Here is a 20,596-nt window from a genome sequence, read left to right on the forward strand (position 1 = left end):
CTTCTTTGCTGGATTCAATTTTCTAGTAAGTTCCTTCAATTTCTCCTTACTTCCACAGCCATTTCTAACTCTATTTCTTTCCAGTCTGCACCTCCTTCTTAGTCTCTTTATTTCTCTATTATAATAAGGTGGGTCTTTACCATTCCTTACCACCCTTAAAGGTACAAACCTGTTTTCGCATTCCTCAACAATTTCTTTAAACCCATCCCAGAGTCTGTTTACATTTTTATTTACCGTTTTCCACCGATCATAGTTACTTTTTAGAAACTGCCTCATACCTGCTTTATCAGCCATATGGTACTGCCTAACAGTCCTACTTTTAAGACCTTCCTTTCTATCACATTTATTTTTAACTACCACAAAAACAGCTTTATGATCACTAATACCATCTAATACTTCAGTTTCCCTATAGAGCTCATCTGGTTTTATCAGCACCACATCCAACATATTTTTCCCTCTGGTTGGTTCCATCACTTTCTGAATCAGCTGTCCTGCCCATATTAACTAATTTGCCATTTGTTGGTCATGCTTCCTGTCGTTCGCATTTCCTTCCCAATTGACATCTGGCAAATTCAGATCTCCCGCTACAATCAAATTTCTTTCCATGTTGTTTCCCACATAGCTGACTATCCTATCAAATAATTCCGAATCCGCATCAGTGCTACCCTTTCCCGATCTGTACACTCCAAATATATCAAGTTGTCTATTATCTTTAGAAATGAGCCTTACACCTAGAATTTCATGTGTCTCATCTTTAACTTTTTCGTAGCTTACAAATTCTTCTTTCACCAGAATGAAAACTCCCCCTCCCACCTTTCCTATCCTATCTCTACGATACACACTCCAGTGCCGTGAGAAAATTTCTGCATCCATTATATCATTTCTCAGTCATGATTCAACTCCTATTACAATATCTGGTAAATATATATCTATTAAATTACTTAATTCTATTCCTTTCTTTACAATACTTCTACAGTTCAACACTAACAATTTTATGTCATCCCTACTTGATTTCCAGTTCCCTGTTCCCTTATCACCGCTCCCTAGGCCATCCCGTTTCCCTGAATGTACCTCCCTATTACCCTTCCAAACAAATTTCCTAACTTATACGTACCACTGCGGTTTAAATGAAGGCCATCCGAGCGCAGATCCCTTTCTCCTACCCACCCATTAGGATCTAGAAATTTCACTCCCAGTTTCCCACATACCCACTCCATAGTCTCATTTAAATCCCCAATCACTCTCCAGTCAGTATCCCTCCTACACAGTATTCCACTAATAACAATCTCCGCTTTCTTAAACTTCACCCGTGCTGCATTTACCAGATCCCACACATCTCCAACTATGTTGGTACTTATATCAGCTTGCCTTACGTTGTTGGTACCAACGTGAAACACTACCACCTTCTCCTTCCCCTCCTCCCTCTCTTCTACTTTCCTCAACATCTGCCTCAACCTAATTCCTGGATAACATTCTACCCTGGTTCCCTTTCCTCCACACACTTTCCCCACGTGTCTAACGATGGAATCCCCCATGACCAGAGCCTCAACCCTACCCACCTCATTTGATCCCCTCCCCTCCTGGTCAGCCCTATCTTTCCTGATAGCTGCAGAAGCTACTTCCTCCTCCCTTTTCTCCTTCCCATGACCCTGTTCCACCTGTCTTTTCCTATCATCTACTCTACATTTCCCTTTCCTACCTTTTCCCTTCCTCCTACTTCCGCGCATCTCAGCAACAGTTCCCTGTCCCTTATCTTCCCTCTGTTGTTCTACCTGGAGTGACTCGTACCGATTTCGCACATACACCTGTCCTGAATTCTGATCCTGAATAGAGCCCTTGGCCTGCAATCTCCTTCCCCTTAGAACATTAGACCACCTGTCTTCTACAACTCCTCCCTTTCCTTTCCTTCCCCTCCCTCCCCTCCCTTCCCCCCCTTCCCTATATTTTTCTGCAACTAAGGGAGAAATATATCAGAGAGGTAGCCATGTGGTTATTTTTTAATTTTTTATTCTCTCTCACTTGTTTGATAACTGTTCTCACCCATTACCGCCTGGAAGAGTGTAATACATATACTTGTCCACTGTCAGTACTACATCTCTCCTATCTACAATATGAAAGAGTGTTTCCCTTTTTGTCACTGTTCCAGTCTCCATCCATGAACACCTGTGTTTTGTATTGCATACCACAATACATTAAAAGAGTGGGAAAGACAGACTACAATGACTAGGTCCTGAAATGAGTTTAAAATACACTGGCCTCCAAAAAATAGTGTAATACTTGATATTTTAAAAATAATCTGTTTATGGTGGCAACATTAATTTTTATTCTCAAAACATCATTACAGAATAAAAGAATCTTTCCATACCTATTCCAAAGAAAACAATGCTCAAATCACTTTGATTTAACACAATACAGTTTTTTTAAAACTTAATGAGCTACAGTTTTTTAATTAAATGAAGCAGAGTCTGAGAGATACTCTGATTACCAAAATTATTGATTTAAATTGTGTAAGTTTAAGAAAATGTACTGGAAACTTGTTGGATGTAGATTAGGTGATCAATACTGTATTATGTATTGCCACCCCTGGCTGCAAATGCTGCTGCAAATTTTCTGGGCATGCTCCCGATCAAGTCCTTGTGGTATGTTATCCCATTCTTCTTGGACTGCCACTTTTAATTCAGCCAGATTATAGAAAACTCAGTGCCGAAGGCAACGACCAATCATGTCCCACACATCGTCAATAGGGTTGAGGTCTGGACTCCTGGCTGGCCAGTCCAGAGTGGGAATGTTGACCTCCCAAAGAAACTCTGTGACATATTGAGCATCATGGGTTCTTGCATTATCGTGCACAAGCTCGAAGTTTTCTTCGAAGGCGAATGCAAAAGATATTACGTGATCAAAACATGCCTGTGTCCCATGAGGGAGTTGTTCTCAATGAGTACAAGAGAAGTACTGTTATCAGAAGTTACACCATCTGACACCATCATCGAACCTTCACCAAATGGTGTGATCTCGGCAAAGGTATAGGGGCCAAAGTATTCTCCTGCCCTTCTCCAAATCCTGTCTCTTCTGTCAGGTAACCTCACTCCAATGTTCATGCACCTGTGTAAAATGAAGACAGTCTCTCTGGTATTGTGGCAGAAGTGCTGGTCCTCTTGCTGGTTTTCTAGAGGCTAAATTTGCCTCATGGAGCCTCCTCCTGTGTTCTTGTCACAACCCAATGAATGCTTCTAGGAGACATTCAAAACCTCTGCTACAAAGCAGTAGCTACAGCCATCATTCACCAATGCTACCACTTTTGCTGAGTCCACATGATTTAGAGGCATGTTGATGAGTTGTTTTTGGCTCAAAAAACCCTCAGATGTGTTACAATAGCCTCTGCTGAAATAATGGTTTGATAACTATGCAAAATGAATAAGAAATGTGCGGGAGCACTCACCATTGTTTGAATGGGTTACAATATTACATTGAAAAGCCTTCTTCATTATTGGTTTTCCTTCAGTAATGTTCATAGAACACTAGCTAATCAATAACTATTAGAAGTAGTATGGTAATCTTATTCGGTGTAGAATTTAACAGAGCTTTATACCAAAATATCAAGTGATAAGCTTCTCTTAGGCATATTATGAACTGTAGTGACAAGTTTGTACAACAGTAAGTTAAGTATGCATGAGCTGTGTACTGAATTATGCTCCTTTATGCAGTCATTGTGGTGAACAGTGCAACCATGTTTAAACACCAGGTTCCATGAGATCCCTGAAGTTAAGCAGCATTGGGTGGGTGTTTAGATGGGAAGCCACATGCTGTTGGCTAGAGGAGGAGCAGAAAGGTACTGGCCACCAAATCACCAGTAGTAGTAGTAGTAGTAGTAGTAGTAGTAGTAAACCTTTATTTTCTTCCAGATCTGAACAGACTTCTCCTAATGGATCTAATTAGAAGGAAATAAAATAAAATTAAAAATAAAATGTTATATTGCAGGTAGTAGGTAGGGACTCTCTTTGGAGACAGCCCTACCCAGGGAATGGCGCCTCTGCCTATCCAAGTCCCAGAGCACACTGACCCGGTGTGTAACATCTGGTGAGGGTCCCTTGCCAGGGTTACTGTGAAGACTTCAATGGCAACTGCGACGGAGAAGGTGGACTTCAGTATGGCGTATTTGGTGGAGGAGGCAACTCAATGCTCGGGATTAATGGAGTAAAAATTATCTGAACCATGTTAGGGGCAGATATCAAACTTATTCTGAGTGTCTGAACCCATAGTGGCCGGCTCAGTGGCGGCGTCTGATCTTCATGTTAGGGGCGACTGTGAACTTAACTCCTCTGAGGCTAACAACCTCAGCTGTATCTCTTGTCAATGTCTAGGCATCGGCCCCAAACCAAATCTTTCGACTCAGCATGATGGAAAGATCATGCACAGGCACTACCCCAGGTGGTATGCAATCTACCGTTGTCAAGAACAATGTCAGCAAGACTTTGGATTCTGGAGAGCTTGCACAAGCATGCAAGAGATTAAAGAGTGAGGGAGTAGCTCACTTTGCAACATTCAATGTCAATTCACTCCTCAAAGTTGGAAAACTCAAACATCTCACTGATGTCTTGTCCAAAAATAATATCTTGTTAACAGCATTACAGGAGACCAGATTCACAGAAGAGTCAGCTTTTGAATCAGAAGGGTATACGATTTTGAAAGGAAAACCAGGCAAGAGAGCGATGTAAAAAGTACCTAACTTGGGAACGGGTTTCATAGTAAATAAACGAATCCTAGGAACAATAACTGACTTCACTTCCTGAAATGGCAGAATTTCCACTCTTTCTTTCAAAGGAGCAAATAAGCTCAACACACTAGTAAACACACATGCACCCACAAATGAGAGCAACAAAAGAGACCCAGAATAAGTAAAGGAATTCTGGGAAGATTTGGAGGAAACAATATCCACAGTACCAACTAACAATGTGATCTACTACTTGGTGATTTGAATGCACAACTGGGAAAAGAAAGGAGATTCAGATACATCACTGGAGAATATCCAGCCCATAAATGGACAAATTGAAATGGAGAGCGACTGATAGAATTATGTAAGACCTTCAATCTGGTCATGAAATCGACAGCCTTCAGACACCTCCCGAATAAACAGAAAACGTGGATATCTCCCAACCCCAGCCTGGGAGAGTTCCAGATTGATCATGTAGCAATCTCGAACATGCAGAAAAGGAGATCCAATTCGTAAAAGTCCTGAGGTATGCAGTCTTAGATTCAGATCATTTTCTCTCCAAGATCAAAGTCAAAATCATCCCAAGATCCCAAAGAAAGCACGAACACAGTTCAAATGACTAAGTTCAATACTGAAAAGCTGAGAACACACACAGATTTCACAAAGAGAATTGAACAAAAGGCAGTATCAAGGATGGGAACAATTAAAAGAGGCTGTGATTGATACTGCAAAAACCACTGTCCCTCTTGAGAAAAGGAGGAAACATGCATGGTGGTCATCTGAAGGTGATGAGGCAATTGAATGCCAGAAGGCAAGGGTAAATTGGTGTTCCAGGAAAACAACCAAAAACGAGAAAAAGTTCCAGGAAACAAGGAAAGGAACTGCCAAGATCATCAGAAATCTGAGGAGAAAGTATGAGAAAGAACGCTTGATCCAGATCGAACAGGACTTTCAGAAAAACAACACCTGGGACTTCCATAAAACATTCAGGTGTACCTTGAGTAGATATGAGCCACCAAGTCTGAACTTCAGAAACCAAGAAGGAAAAGTAGCCCACAGTGATATGGAGAACAATCAGATCCTAGCAGACCATTTCATAAAACTCCTTAATTTTGAACTACCATCCAAGAAATTTGACTACAATCACAAAGAACCAAATCCGGACTCAGAACCTCCAACTGTGGAAGAAGGGTTATTGCAGACCTTTGGAAACATCCCAGTGATAAAGCAGTCGTTGAACTGACAAGTATCCTGAGCAAGATTTTGGAAGAGGAGAAGCTGCCAGATGGATGGGAATCAGCGTTGATACACCCACTTCACAAGAAAGGAGATAAGACAGATGTTGATAATTACAGCAGAATATTGCTACTAACAGAGACATAAAATATTTTCAAAGGCACTGCTACATAGAGCAGAAGAACAACTGGAGCTACAAATTGGTGAGTATCAAGGAGGTTTTAGAAAGGGCAGGTCATGTGCAGAACTGATGCTGACCGAGCTCGATAGCTGCAGTCACTTAAATGCGGCCAGTATCCAGTATTCGGGAGATAGTAGGTTCGAACCCCACTGTCAGCAGCCCTGAAGATGGTTTTCCCTGGTTTCCCATTTTCAGACCTTAATTAAGGCCACGGCCGCTTCCTTCCCACTCCCAGCCCTTCCCTGTCCCATCGTCGCCACAAGACCAATCTGTGTCGGTGTGACGTAAAGCAACTAGCAAAAAAAAAAAAAAAAAAAAAGAACTGATCCTGAACCTGAAATTGATCATTGCATACCAGAAACAGAGAAACAAGAAATTTGTGCTCATATTTGTGGGCTTCAAAAAGGCCTACGATTCCATAGACAGGGAAACAATGATTCATGTCCTAGAAGAAATGAGTCTAGATAGGAAGACAAGAGAACTCTTTAAACAGACAGTGACTAGCACAACATCCCAGGTCAAGTTCAGAGGGATCCTATCAGATCTTTCGGGATTCAGACAGGAGTCAGACAGTGAGATGAACTATCTCCCCTTCTATTCAATTGTGTTCTTGACAAAGTGATTAGGGAGTGGTGCTGCAAAATGCAAGCAATAGGTGGTATACCAATGGGATGCAACAACAAAGGAATTGGAGTTGACTATTTAGCCTTTTTGGATGACATTGTGGTTCTGTCAGAGTCAATAGAGGAGGCACAGGACCAAATTGTCCAACTCCAGGAAGAAGCAAGTAAGGCAGGCCTATGGATCTCCTTTGAGAAGACACAATATATGACCAGCATTAAAACAGCACCCAGATGGATTACAGTTGAGAGAGAAAGGATTCATAAAGTGGAGAAATTCAAATATCTGATGATGATGATGTTTGTTGTTTAAAGGGGCCTAACCACTAAGGTCATCATCCCAGATTCAAATATCTAGGGAAGTGGATAGACAATAACCTGGCAGAAAGAGAGGCACTGTTATCCAGAATCAGCAAGATGAATTTGGCATATAAACTAACTATGAACACTTACAACAAGAAGATTATCTCGATCAATGCAAAACTCAGACACTACCAGACAGTGATCCGCCCGGGTGCTTTATATGCAGCTGAAAGTTTGAACCTGATAAAAACAGGATTGGTCACGAAGTTGGAACTAGTGGAGAGAAAGAATCGGAGGAAGATATTGGGACCCCAAAGAAGAGAGGATGGATCATACAGAAAGAAAGGAAACCAAAAATTATATCTCAAAATGGAAAAGATCTCAGATACCATCCAGAAAAGAACAGCCATATTCTTCAGATATATCTACAGAATGAACCTGGGAAGACTGACCAATCAGATAATAAGAATTTTTGAGATCATGAAAACTACAGTGTGCTGGTACCAGGAGGTTGATGATGATGATGCTTGTTGTTTAAAGGGGCCTAACATCGAGGTCATCGGCCCCTAATGGTACGAAATGAAATAACAAAAATTTCGAATTAATCCACTGAACAAAATAAAATTTAAAAATGTCATGAGGAATGAATAGATGGACAGGAACCCTACAAAAAAAAAACAAAGAACAAACAAACAAACAAACAAAAATAGTGGATCAGACACAAAAAAAAGTCGTGAATAATAGTATTACTGACCAAGGGACCATTTATAAAGCACAATGATGCTTGATGTCTACAGGGGTGCAAAATCCACGACTAAGGCCCCACAGAATAGTACATGTCGCGAGTAAAGTAGAACCATGGTATTTGTCATTTTGGGGTACTGATCAAAAGTAGCGAAGACTCACGGTGTTCCACACAAGATGGTACTACTCACAAGTATTGTACTTAGTACAGGTAACGCAGACGTATGGTGTTTCTCACACAATGGTGCCATTCATAGCCAACGCAAACCGGTAAGGTTCCTCACATAGGTGTACTAGTCACAGGCGCTGGTATTCCCGTGGTGTTCCTCACATAGTGGGTACCAATCACAGGCAACGCTGACCCACGGTGCCGCTCATATAGCGGTACAACTCACAGGCTACACCCAGACCCGCGGTGTTGCTCACATGGGTACGACACACGGGTACTGGAATCCACCAGGCCAGGCTTTTTACTGCAACTAATCACAAACCTATTTCGTACCAATTTAGTGATACTACTCGCAAGTACATGCAACCCATGGTGTTCCCCGCATAATGGTAGGAATCAAGAGTAGTTGCATGGCTCTAATTCAATCATTCCTTGGTCGCCCCTTGTAGTCGCCTCTTACAACAGGCAGGGGATACCATGGGTGTATTCTACATGTGCGTCCCCCACCCGCAGGGGGTAGTGTGTTTGGTCCGCGAGAGGTATTTTATTTCCCTCAAGTCCGCCGGCAAGCTGGTTAGGACCCCCCTATCCGCCACCTGGGACGCGCCACGTGGGAGTATCACCTCTCCCCCTGCCACGCCTGCGTAGCAGGTTCGTGGGTACCAGGAGGTGAAGAGGGAACTGGAAGAAATGGGAATACAAGGAACGGGAATCAGCAACAGGGATGCTTACAAGTCAAGGATCGAGGCTACGAAAAGGTTTCAAGAGAAAGTTAGATCCCGTACCCAAGCGCCGTTGACAGAAGAAAGGAGGAGATTGCACAGTGAAAGGATGAAGGAGTACTGGATGAGGATTAAAGCCCAGAAACAGATGAAACTGAATTCTAATTAATGTGGTCCATAATCGGCCAAACCGAAAGAAGAAGAAGAAGAAGAAGTAGAAAAATAAGAATAAAACGTTATGTTATAATACATGTCTTCTTCCTCTTGAGCATGTGTTAGCATGTGTTTTCCTCCTGCCCTAGTCGCAGATAACCTGCAAGCTAGGGCAGGTACTCCTCTTTCAATTCTCATTCATTGATTATACATGGCCATTTTTTGCTTACTAAATATGATGTGGCCGGTCAAGGCACTCCCACCCTCTCTTCGGTTAACCTAAAGCTCCTTAGAGTCCCTTTCCCAGCTCGTCCCCTCTCCCCCCCACGGATGATCAGTAGTTGAGAGGCTTCCTCTCCCCCATCCCATGACCGGTAGTTGAGGACCTCATATACTCACTGAAATCAAAATTCATGTCCCTTTGGTTTGAATTCCACATAAAACTGGAGATCTTGCAACTATGATCACAATATCAACAGTCACATAAATCTACAAGCTTCCTGCTTACTTGTATATCTGTTATTAACTGGGGATAGGGTTTAGAATGTTTCTCTTGAACCTGGAATTGGGAACCACCTACTTGAGTATTAACCTGTGCCCGAAGAATATGGCAACCAGATCTAGCTGTCAAAAGTTACTGTACCCCTTGAGTCGTCTATTGGTATAAAATATCATTAGCATTTTGGCCATGAGAGTAGGTCATATTGCAAAAAATTGCTGGTAGATTATGGTAATTTGAGTTTAATATAACAATAGAAATCTGACTTTTTTCTCACAAGAACTTCATGTACAGATTCTAAGCCAAGTTAATAAGGATTTAACATAAATATTTCAACAGTAACTCTTAGAGGCCTCATTTAAATTGTTGTTAGTGAGAATTGTTGTTTTAAGAGTCTCACTTAAATTGTGTCCAAATTTTTGTTTCAGAACCCCATATGAATCGAAACAACAAACATCTACATAACATTCCAAAGGAGGTTCGTAGTCGACTTGAAGAGACTCTGAAGACAGAATATGAATTCTACACCTGGATTCGAGCAAGACTACTGCTACAATTAAAATGACATTTTTCTACATTGTTTATTTGCTTAATTAATAGCATAGACACTACAAAAGTGTATGGTCTGTGATTATGTACTCAGTGACCACTGTATATTTTAAAATTGCTTCTTTCTTCTGCAAATAGCAGAGAATTATGGCAAAGTAAAATATATAGTAGGTATTTAATTGCCAACAAAGTGAGCAAGGACTATTTTATGTCATCACTTAAGACATTAGTATCTATTTCAGTGATATAGACAAATATTGGTTTCTAGTGCTAATTGATGCACCTATCATGCATAAACACTTAACATGCATACAAAGAGACAACAGTAGCCAGTTTCTTAATTACTTGGTCAAAGTGCATTCATGCACAATGTTGAATGTTTTATTGGTCATACTGCATGTCAAAGGTTACTCAAGGCATTTTTGTTTTGGCAGAGACTAAAATACAAGAAGGATGGTAACCTATTTTCCTGGAGTGCAATATAAAATATTAGGTTAAGCCCTTTTGAAAGTGACCTACAAATGTATTCATTATCTATGTAAATTAACACATGCAAAATGTTACACACACATATGCACTGAGTAAGAAATGCCTCCATTCATTACCATTCATTTTATTTCCAACCTCATAATAAAAATGTACAAATGTAATAATATATTAAAAATACATGTTAAGTCTACACATGTCTCACAATGTTTAGATACAATTTGCTGGGTCATCCTGAACGATTTCTGTTGCACACAGATTTTGTTTCCTTGCATCTTTCTCAATAGTTTGGAGAAGGGATTAAAATAGGGACATGGAATACACGAATAATGCTAAGAACCGGAAGACTAGAAGAACTCAAACGAATTATGGATGAAAACAAAATAGACATCCTGGGATTATGTGAAACTAGATGGCCTGGCAAAGGTGATTTCCACAGTGACCCATTCAGAATTGTGTATTATCCGCACACTTTATCTTGGTGCATTTGTGTACGGGAGTGAGGAGTAAGGAGGGAGCTGTCCCGGTATCGATAGTGCTGCCTGGTGCTGCCAACTGAATGAAAATGAAATCTGAATTGAATCGAGAGTGTACGAATCTCGAAGATCGCCGAGGTCGACCGATTCAGCACTAGGGTGTAAATGCACCAAGATAAAGTGTGCGGATAATACAGTGGAAATGAAAATGGTGGACAATATGGAATAGCTGTAATATTAGGAAAGAAGTGGGCAAACAACGTGCTAAACACATTTCATGTCGATGATAGAATAATGATGGTGAAAATAGCTGCCCAGCCAACAGATATGGTAATAATACAGGTATACTTCCCTACTACTGGACATAATGACGATGAAGTTGAGGAAATGTATAATAAAATAGAAGATATAACTAAACTAAACAATGACAAAGATAACATAATCATAATGGGAGACTTCAATGCTGTGGTAGGCAGCAATATTACTAGAAAAGTTGCTGGCAGGTTTGGTCTAGGAAGAACAAATGATAGAGGAGAACGTATGATGGACTTCTGTGAAGAACAGGACATGATCATAATGAACACTGTATTTGATATGCCTAATAGAAGACGTTACACAAGGAAGGATTTCGGAGATAATAACAGATACCAAATTGACTACACTCTAGTTAAGAGAAGGTACAGAAATCAGGTAACATCATGCCATAGCTATCCTGGCTTAGACATTAACAGCAACCATATCCCAGTATTAGCAAAATGTTGAATTAGGCTGAAGAAGTTAAGGAAACCAAGAAGGAAGAAATAGAATCCAGTAAAGTTAAATGATCCATTAACACAAGCAGTATTCGAAGAAAAGACAGACACAATCATGTACAACAACAACAAAACAGATTGGGATGCTGTCAAAGCTTCACTTACAATGGCAGCAGATGAAGTGCTAGGCAAAAAGAAGCTTGAACCCAGGAAGAACTGGATGACTGAAGAAATACTAAATCTCATTCAGGAAAGAAATAAAGAACACCGGAAAAATACTCCAGAAGGAATGATAAACTATAAGAAACTAAAAAACTTAGTTACACAGAAGTGCCAAGAGGCGAAAGAAAGATGGATGACATTTGCAAAAGCATAGAACATGACATGAAAATCGGAAATGCTGATAGAGCATACAATCAAGTAAAAAGAATGCAATTCAGGGCTAAAATGAAATCCAGTGTTATCTATATATATAAAATAGCTTGTCCTGACTGACTGACTGACTGACTGACTGATTCATCATCGCCGAGCCAAAACTACTGAACATAAAGGAATGAAATTTTGTGGATACATTCATATTAAGATGTAGGTGCTCGCTAAGAGAGGATTTTTGGATATTCCGTCATTAAGGGGGTGAAAAGGGGGGGTGAAATTTTAAAATGAGTGTACCCATATCTCAAAACTTTAAAAGTGTACAGATGTAAAAATTGGTATTTAGAATCTTCTTTAAAAATAAGGAAACACGTGTTTTTTTGTTTTCAGAAAATCCCAACAGGAGGGGTGAAAAAGGGTGAAAATGGGGAAAAATGGGTTGAATGCCTTCAATCAGGATACCGGTACTTACATCTCAGAAACTGAAGATATTACAGACCTGAAAATTGGTACATTTGATCTCTTTAAAAAATAAAGAAACACGTATATTTTTGTTTTTGGAAAATCCAATTAATCGGAGGGTGAAAAGGGGGTGAATTTTTAAAATGAGTGCATCTATATCTCAAAAGTTTTAAAGTTTAGAGATGTAAAAATTGGAATTTAGAATCTTCATTAATAATAAAGGAACACGTATTTTTTTGTTTTCGGAAAATCCCAATAAGAGGGGAGAAAAGGGGTGAAAAAGGGGTAGAATGCCTTTAAAGAGAATACTTATATCTTAGAAACTGAAGATATTACAGACCTGAAAATTGGTGTTTGGGATCTCCTTTAAAAATAAAGAAACGCGTATTTTTTTGTTTTCAGAAAATCCAATTAATGGTGGGGGGTAAAAGGGGGATGATTTTTTAATATGAGTGTATCTATACCTCAAAACTTTTAAAGTTTATAGATGTAAACATTGGTATTTAGAATGTCCTTTAAAAATATAGAAACAAGTATTTTTGGTTTTTGGAAAATCCAATTAATCGGAGGGTGAAAAGGGGGTGAATTTTTAAAATGAGTGTATCTATATCTCCAAACTTTTAAAGTTTGCAGATGTAAAAATTTGTATTTAGAATCTTCAATAAAAATAAAGAAACACGTATTTTTTTGTTTTCGGAAAATCCCAATAGGAGGAGTGAAAAGGGGTGAAAGAGCGGTTGAATGCCTTTAATGAGGCTACTTATATCTCAGAAACTGAAGATATTACAGACCTTAAAATTGGTGTTTGGGATCTCTTTTAAAAATAAAGAAACACGTATTTTTTGTTTTTGGAAAATCCAATTAAGGGGGGGTGAAAAGGGGGTGACTTTTTAAAATGAGTGTATCTATATCTCAAAACTTTATAGTTTATAGACGTAAAAATTGGTATTTATAATCTCCTTTAAAAATAAAGAAACACGTATTCTTTTGTTTTCGGAAAATCCCAATAGGAAGGATGTAAAAGGGTGAGTAATGGGTTGAATGCCTTTAATGAGGCTACTTATATTTCAGAACCTGAAGATATTACAGACCTGAAAATTTGTATTTGGAATCTACTTTAAAAGTAAAGAAACACGTATTTTTTCGTTTTTGGAAAATCCAAATATTGGGGGGTGAAAAGGGGGGCTGAATTTTTTAAAAATGAGTGTGTCTACATCTTAAAACTTTAAAATTTAGAGATGTAAAATTGGTACTTAGAATCTCCTCTAAAAATAAAGGAACACGTATTTTTTTGTTTCCTTAAATCCCAATAGGAGGGGTTTAAAAGGGTGAAAAATGGGTTAAATGCTTTTAATAAGGATACATATATCTCAGAAACGAAAGATATTACAGAACTGAAAATTTGTATATGGGATCTCCTTTAAAAATAAAGAAACACGTATTTTTAGTTTTTGGAAAATCCAATTAATGGCGGTTAAACAGGAGTGAAAAATGGGGTGAATTTTTTGAAAGACTATATCTACAGAATATCTTGGAAACGTAAAATGTTACAGACGTAAAATGTGGGTGTTTGGAATCTCCTGTAAATGTAAAGAAACATAAGTGATTTGTTTTGGGAAACTCCACTTAAGGGGAACTCAAAAGGGGTGAAATTTTAAAATGAGAATTTTTACAGTATATCTCAAAAAACTTAACATGTTACAGAAGTGAAAAATGGTATTTTTTATCTCTATTAAACATAAAGAAACGTTTATTTTTAGTTTTCGGAAATACCACTTGGGGCAAAAGTGACTGAAAATGGTGTTGAATTCTTTTAATTAGGCTACTGATATCTCAAATTTGAAGATGTTACAGACGTGAAATTTGATATTTGGAATCTGCTTTGAAAGTAAAGAAACACGTATTGTCGGATAATCCACTGAAGGGGGGGGGGGGGTGAAAGAATTGAAAAATTAATTGAAATTCACTTGGGGAGGGGGGGAGTAGTGTGAAATGAAGTGCAGAAAGTAAATTATGTTTATGGGGATACTTATATCTCAAAGCTGAAGGTAATAGACGTGAACATTGGTGTTTGGAATCTCCCTTAAACATAAAGAAACAAGCCTTCTTTTAATTTTTCTTGGGGGGGGGGGGAGGTGGCGGTACATAAACTTAACGGCGGTGGGGTGTAGAAGGAGGTGAGACCAATTGAGTTTACTGTTATTAATGTACTTATAAGGATCCTCCGTTGCTCAGGCGCAAGCGTGCCGGCCTCTCACAGCTGGGTTCCGTGGTTCAAATCCCGTTCACTCCATGTGTCATTCGTGCTGGACAAAACGGAGGCGGGACAGGTTTTTCTCCGGATACTCCGGTTTTCCCTGTCATCAGCCATTCCAGCAACACATAATAATAATAATAATAATAATAATAATAATAATGTGCGGACCGCGCTGGAAACGGCTCCTGGACGGGTAATGACTAAGAATGCAGCCCGGCCGCGGGTTCAGTGCCGCCAAGGCACCCAATATGACACCACGCCGGATCTCCTGAAGGATTTTATCCATATTAAAAAGGATTATAGGAAAAGATGGCACAGATTTACGGACCCAACTGACCGTGAGGAATACCTGAGCCTAACCCAGGAAGTACGAAATCGATTGCTGAATAGGAAGATTGAAAAATGGGAGGAAACGTGCCGTAAAATAATAGAAAACGAGTCAGATCGGGAATTTTGGTGGATTCTCGCAGAAAACGAGTCAGATCGCGAATTTCGGAGGATTATATATCTAAAACAATAAGCATTCAATTATAAATTTCGGTATAATACCGTAGCGAAGCACGGGTATCTTGCTAGTCATCTATATATATAAAATAACTTGTCCTGACTGACAGATTCATCATCGCCGAGCCAAAACTACTGGAAATAAAGAAATGAAATTTTGGGGATATATTCATATTAAGATGTAGGTGCTCGCTAAGAGAGGATTTTTGGATATCCCGTGGCTAAGAGGGTGAAAAGGGGGGTGAAATTTTAAAATGAGTGTATCTATATCTCAAAACTTTAAAAGTTTACAGATGTAAAAATTGGTATTTAGAATCTTCTTTAAAAATAAGGAAACACGTATTTTTTTGTTTTCAGAAAATCGCAATAGGAGGGATCAAAAAGGGTGAAAATGGGGGAAAATGGGTTGAATGCCTTTAATCAGGACACCGGTACTTATATCTCAGAAACTGAAGATATTACAGATCTGAAAATTGGTACTTTTGGTCTCTTTTAAAAATAAAGAAACACGTATTTTTTTGTTTTTGGAAAATCCAATTAATGGGAGGGTGGAAAGGGGGTGAATTTTTAAAATGAGTGAATCTATATCTACAAACTTTTAAAGTTTGCAAATGTAAAAATTGGTATTTAGAATCTTCATTAAAAATAAAGAAACACGTATTTTTTGTTTTCGGAAAATCGCAATAGGAGGAGTGAAAAGGGGTGAAAAAGGGGTTGAATGCCTTTAATGAGGCTACTTATATCTCAGAAACTGAAGATATTATAGACCTGAAAATTGGTGTTTGGGATTTCCTTTAAAAATAAAGAAACAAGTATTTTTTGTTTCTAGAAAACCCAATAAAGGGGGGGGGGGTGAAAAGGGGATAATATTTTAAAATGAGTGTATCTATATCTCAAAACTTTTAAAGGTTATAGATGTAAAAATTGGTATTTAGAATCTCCATTAAAAATAAAGAAACACGTATATTTTGTTTTCGGAAAATCCTAATAGGAAGGGTGGAAATGGTTGAAAAAGGGGTCGAATGCATTTCATGAGTCTACTTATATTTCAGAACCTGAAGATATTACAGACCTGAAAATTGGTGTTTGGGATCTCCTTTAAAAATAAAGAAACACGTATTTTTTGTTTGTGGAAAATACAATTAATGGGGGGGGGGTGAAAAGGAGGTGAATTTTTAAAATGAGTGTATCTATATATCAAAACTTTTTAAGTTGATAGATGTAAACATTGGTATTTAGAATCTCCTTTAAAAATAAAGAATCACGTATTCTTTTGTTATCGGAAAATCACAATAGGAAGGGTGTAAAAGGGTGAATAATGGGTTGAATGCCTTTCATGGGGCTACTTATATTTCAGAACCTGAAGATATTACAGACCTGAAAATTAGTATTTTGGGTCTACTTTAAAAGTAAAGAAACACGTATTTTTTCGTTTTTGGAAAATCCAAATATTGGGGGGTGAAAATTGGGCCGAACATTTTAAAATGAGTGTGTCTACATCTTAAAACTTTAAAATTTACAGATGTAAAAATTGGTAGTTAGAATCTCCTCTAAAAATAAAGGAACACATTTTCTTTTGTTTCCAGTAAATCCTAATAGGAGGGGTGTAAAAGGGTGAAAAATGGGTTGAATGCCTTTAATGAGGATACACATATCTCATAAACGAAAGATATTACATAACTGATAATTCGCATATGAGATCTCCTTTAAAAATAAAGAAACACGTATTTTTTAGTTTTTGGAAAAGCCAATTAATGGCGGTTAAACAGGAGTGACAAATAGGGGTGAATTTTTTGAAAGACAATATCTACAGAATATCTTGGAAACGTAAAATGTTACAGACGTAAAAAGTGGGTGTAAATCTCCTGTAAATGTAAAAAAATATAATGATTTGTTTTTGGAAACTTCACTTAAGGGGAACTCGAAAGGGGTGAAATTTTAAAATGAGAATTTTTACAGTATATCTACAAAAAACTTAACATGTTACAGAAGTGAAAAATGGTATTTTTTATCTCGATTAAACATAAAGAAAAGTGTGTTTTAGGTTTTCGGAAATACCACTTGGGTGGAGGGGGGGGGGGGGGTAAGAGTGACTGAAAATGGTGATGAATTCTTCTAATTAGGCTACTGATATCTCAAAAATGAAGATGTTGCAGACGTGAAATTTGATATTTGCAATCTGCTTTAAAAGTAAAGAAACACGTATTCTCGGAAAATCCAATGAAGTTGTGGGTGGGGGGGGGGTGAAAGAATTGAGAAATTAATTGACTTAATTGTATGAGAATGCATACGTCTAATAAAAACTAAAGTTGTTACAGACGTGAAAATTCGTATTTGGATCTCCTTTAAAAACAAAGAAAAACGCGTTTTCGTGGGGGAAACCATCTTGGAGGGCGGGAGTGTAAAGGAGTTGAATTCCTTTCATGAGGACACATAAATAAAAAACTGAAGAAGTTAGAGTCGTGATAATTGGTATTTAGAAGATCCTTTACTATTAAAGAAACAAGTATTTTTTGCGGGAAAATTCACGTAGGGGGGGTGATTATTGTGAAATGAAGTGAAAGAAAGTAAATTATTTTTATGGGGATACTTATATCTCAAAACTGAAGGTAATAGACGTGAAAATTGGTGTTTGGAATCTCCCTTAAAAGTAAAGAAACAAGCATTCTTTTAATTTTTTTTGGTGGGGGGTGGCGGTAAATAAACTTAACGGCGGTGGGGTGTAGAAGGAGGTGAGACCAATTGATTTTACTGTTATTAACGTACTTATAAGGAGCCTCCGTTTTTCTCCGGATACTCCGGTTTTCCCTGTCATCAGCCATTCCAGCAACACATAATAGTAATAATAATAATAATAATAATAATAATAATAATAATAATAATAATAATAATAATAATAATAACAATAATAATAATATTCCGGACCGTCGTCAAATGTGCGGACCGCGCTGGAAACGGCTCCTGGACGGATATGACTAAGAATGCAGTCCGGCCGCGGGTTCAGTGCCGCCAAGGCACCCAATATGACACCACGCCGGATCTCCTGAAGGATTTTATCCATATTAAAATATTATAGGAAAAGATGGCAAAGATTTACGGGCCCAACTGACCGGGAGGAATACCTGAGCCTAGCCCGGGAAGTACGAAATCGATTGCTGGAAAGGAAGATTTAAAAATGGGAGGAAACGTGCCGTAAAATAATTGAAAACCAGTCAGATCGGGAATTTTGGTGGATTCTCGCAGAAAACGAGTCAGATCGTGAATTTCGGCGGATTATATATCTAAAACAATAAGCATTCAATTATAAATTTCTGTATAATACCGTAGCGAAGCACGGGTATCTTGCTAGTCTATATATATAAAATAACTTGTCCTGACTGACTGATTCATCATCGCCGAGCCAAAACTACTGTACGTAACGAAATGAAATTTTGGGGATATATTCATATTAAGATGTAGGTGCACGCTAAGAGAGGATTTTTGGATATTCCTTCGCTAAGGGGGTGAAAAGAGGGGTGAAATTTTAAAATGAGTGTGTCTATATCTCGAAACTTTAAAAGTTTACAGATGTAAAAATTGGTATTTAGAATCTTCATTAAAAATAAGGAAACACGTATTTTTTTGTTTTCATAAAATCCCCATAGGAGGGGTGAAAAGGGGTGAAAATGGGGAAAATGGGTTGAATGCCCTTAATCAGGATACCAGTGCTTATATCTCAGAAACTGAAGATATTACAAACCTGAAAATTGGTACTTTTGATCTCTTTTAAAAATAAAGAAACACGTATTTTTTTGTTTTTTGAAAATCGAATTAATGGGAGGGTGAAAAGGGGGTGAATTTTTAAAATGAGTAAATCTATATCTCCAAACTTTTAAAGTTTGCAGATGTAAAAATTGGTATTTATTATCTTCATTAAACATAAAAAATACGTATTTTTTTGTTTTCGGAAAATCGCAATAGGAGGGGTGAAAAGGGGTGAAAAAGGGGTTAAATGCCTTTAATGAGGCTACTTATATTTCAGAAACTGAAAATATTACAGACCTGAAAATTGGTGTTTGGGATCTCCTTTAAAAATAAAGAAACACATATTTTTTTGTTTTTGGAAAATCCAATTAATGGGGGGGGTGAAAAGGGGTGATTTTTTAAAATGAGTGTATCTATATCTCAAAACTGTTACAGTTTATAGATGTAAAAATTGGTATTTAGAATCTCCTTTAAAAATAAAGAAACACGTACTCTTTTGTTTTCGGAAAATCCCAATAGGAAGGGTGTAAAAGGGTGAATAATGGGTTGAATGCCTTTAATGAGGCTACTTTTATTTCAGAACCTGAAGATATTACAGACCTGAAAATTGGTATTTGGGATCTACTTTAAATGTAAAGAAATACGTATTTTTTCGTTTTTAGAAAATCCAAATATTGGGGGTTGAAAAGGGGGGTGAATTTTTTAAAATGAATGTGTCTACATCTTAAAACTTTAAAATTTACAGATGTAAAAATTGGTAGTTAGAATCTCCTCTAAAAATAAAGGAACACGTATTTTTTGTTTCCTGTAAATCCCAATAGGGTTGAATGCCTTTAATGAGGATACTTATATTTCAGAACCTGAAGATATTACAGAACTGAAAATTTGTATATGGGACCTCCTTTAAAAATAAAGAAACACGTATTTTTTAGTTTTTGGAAAATCCAATTAATGGCTGTTAAACAGGAGTGACAAATTGGGGTGAATTTTTTGAAAGACTACATCTACAGAATATCTTGGAAACGTAAAATGTTACAGACGTAAAAAGTGGGTGTTTGGAATCTCCTGTAAATGAAAAGAAACATAGGTGATTTGTTTTTGGAAACTCCACTTAAGGGGAACCCAAAAGGGGTGAAATTTTAAAATGAGAATTTTTACAGTATATCTAAAAAACTTGACATGTTACAGAAGTGAAAAATGGTATTTTTAACTCTATTAAACATAAAGAAACATGTATTTTTAATTTGCGGAAATACCACTTGGGTGGAGGGGGGGGGGGTGAAAGTGACTGAAAATGGTGTTGAATTCTTTTGATTAGACTACTGATATCATAAAAATGAAGATGTTACAGACGTGAAATTTGATATTTGCAATCTGCTTTAAAAGTAAAGAAACACGTATTCTCGGAAAATCCAATGAATGGGGGGAGGGGGTGAAAGAATTGAAAAATTAATTGACTTTAATTGTATGAGGATATATACATTAATAAAAACTAAAGTTGTTACAGACGTGAAAATTCGTACTTGGATCTCCTTTAAAAACAAAGAAAAACGCCTTTTGGGGGGAAACCATCTTGGGCGGCGGGAGTGTAAAGGAGTAAAATTCCTTTCGTGAGGACACATAAATCAAAAAGTGAAGAAGTTAGAGTCGTGATAA

General features: G+C 37.8%; 1 protein-coding gene across 1 annotated transcript in view; it reads left to right on the forward strand.

Moving 5' to 3' along the window:
• LOC136863751 (heparan sulfate 2-O-sulfotransferase pipe) overlaps positions 1–10,498 on the forward strand; it is a 187,622-nt gene extending 177,124 nt beyond the window's left edge. Inside the window, exon 5 of the mRNA XM_067140104.2 lies at positions 9,767–10,498. Coding sequence (XP_066996205.2) covers positions 9,767–9,903 — 137 coding nt within the window. The 3' untranslated portion in view covers positions 9,904–10,498. The remainder of the gene's footprint in view (positions 1–9,766) is intronic.
• The last annotated feature ends 10,098 nt before the right edge of the window (positions 10,499–20,596 follow it).

Source organism: Anabrus simplex, chromosome 2 (genome assembly GCF_040414725.1).
Source record: "Anabrus simplex isolate iqAnaSimp1 chromosome 2, ASM4041472v1, whole genome shotgun sequence".
Taxonomy (NCBI): Eukaryota; Metazoa; Arthropoda; class Insecta; order Orthoptera; family Tettigoniidae; genus Anabrus; species Anabrus simplex.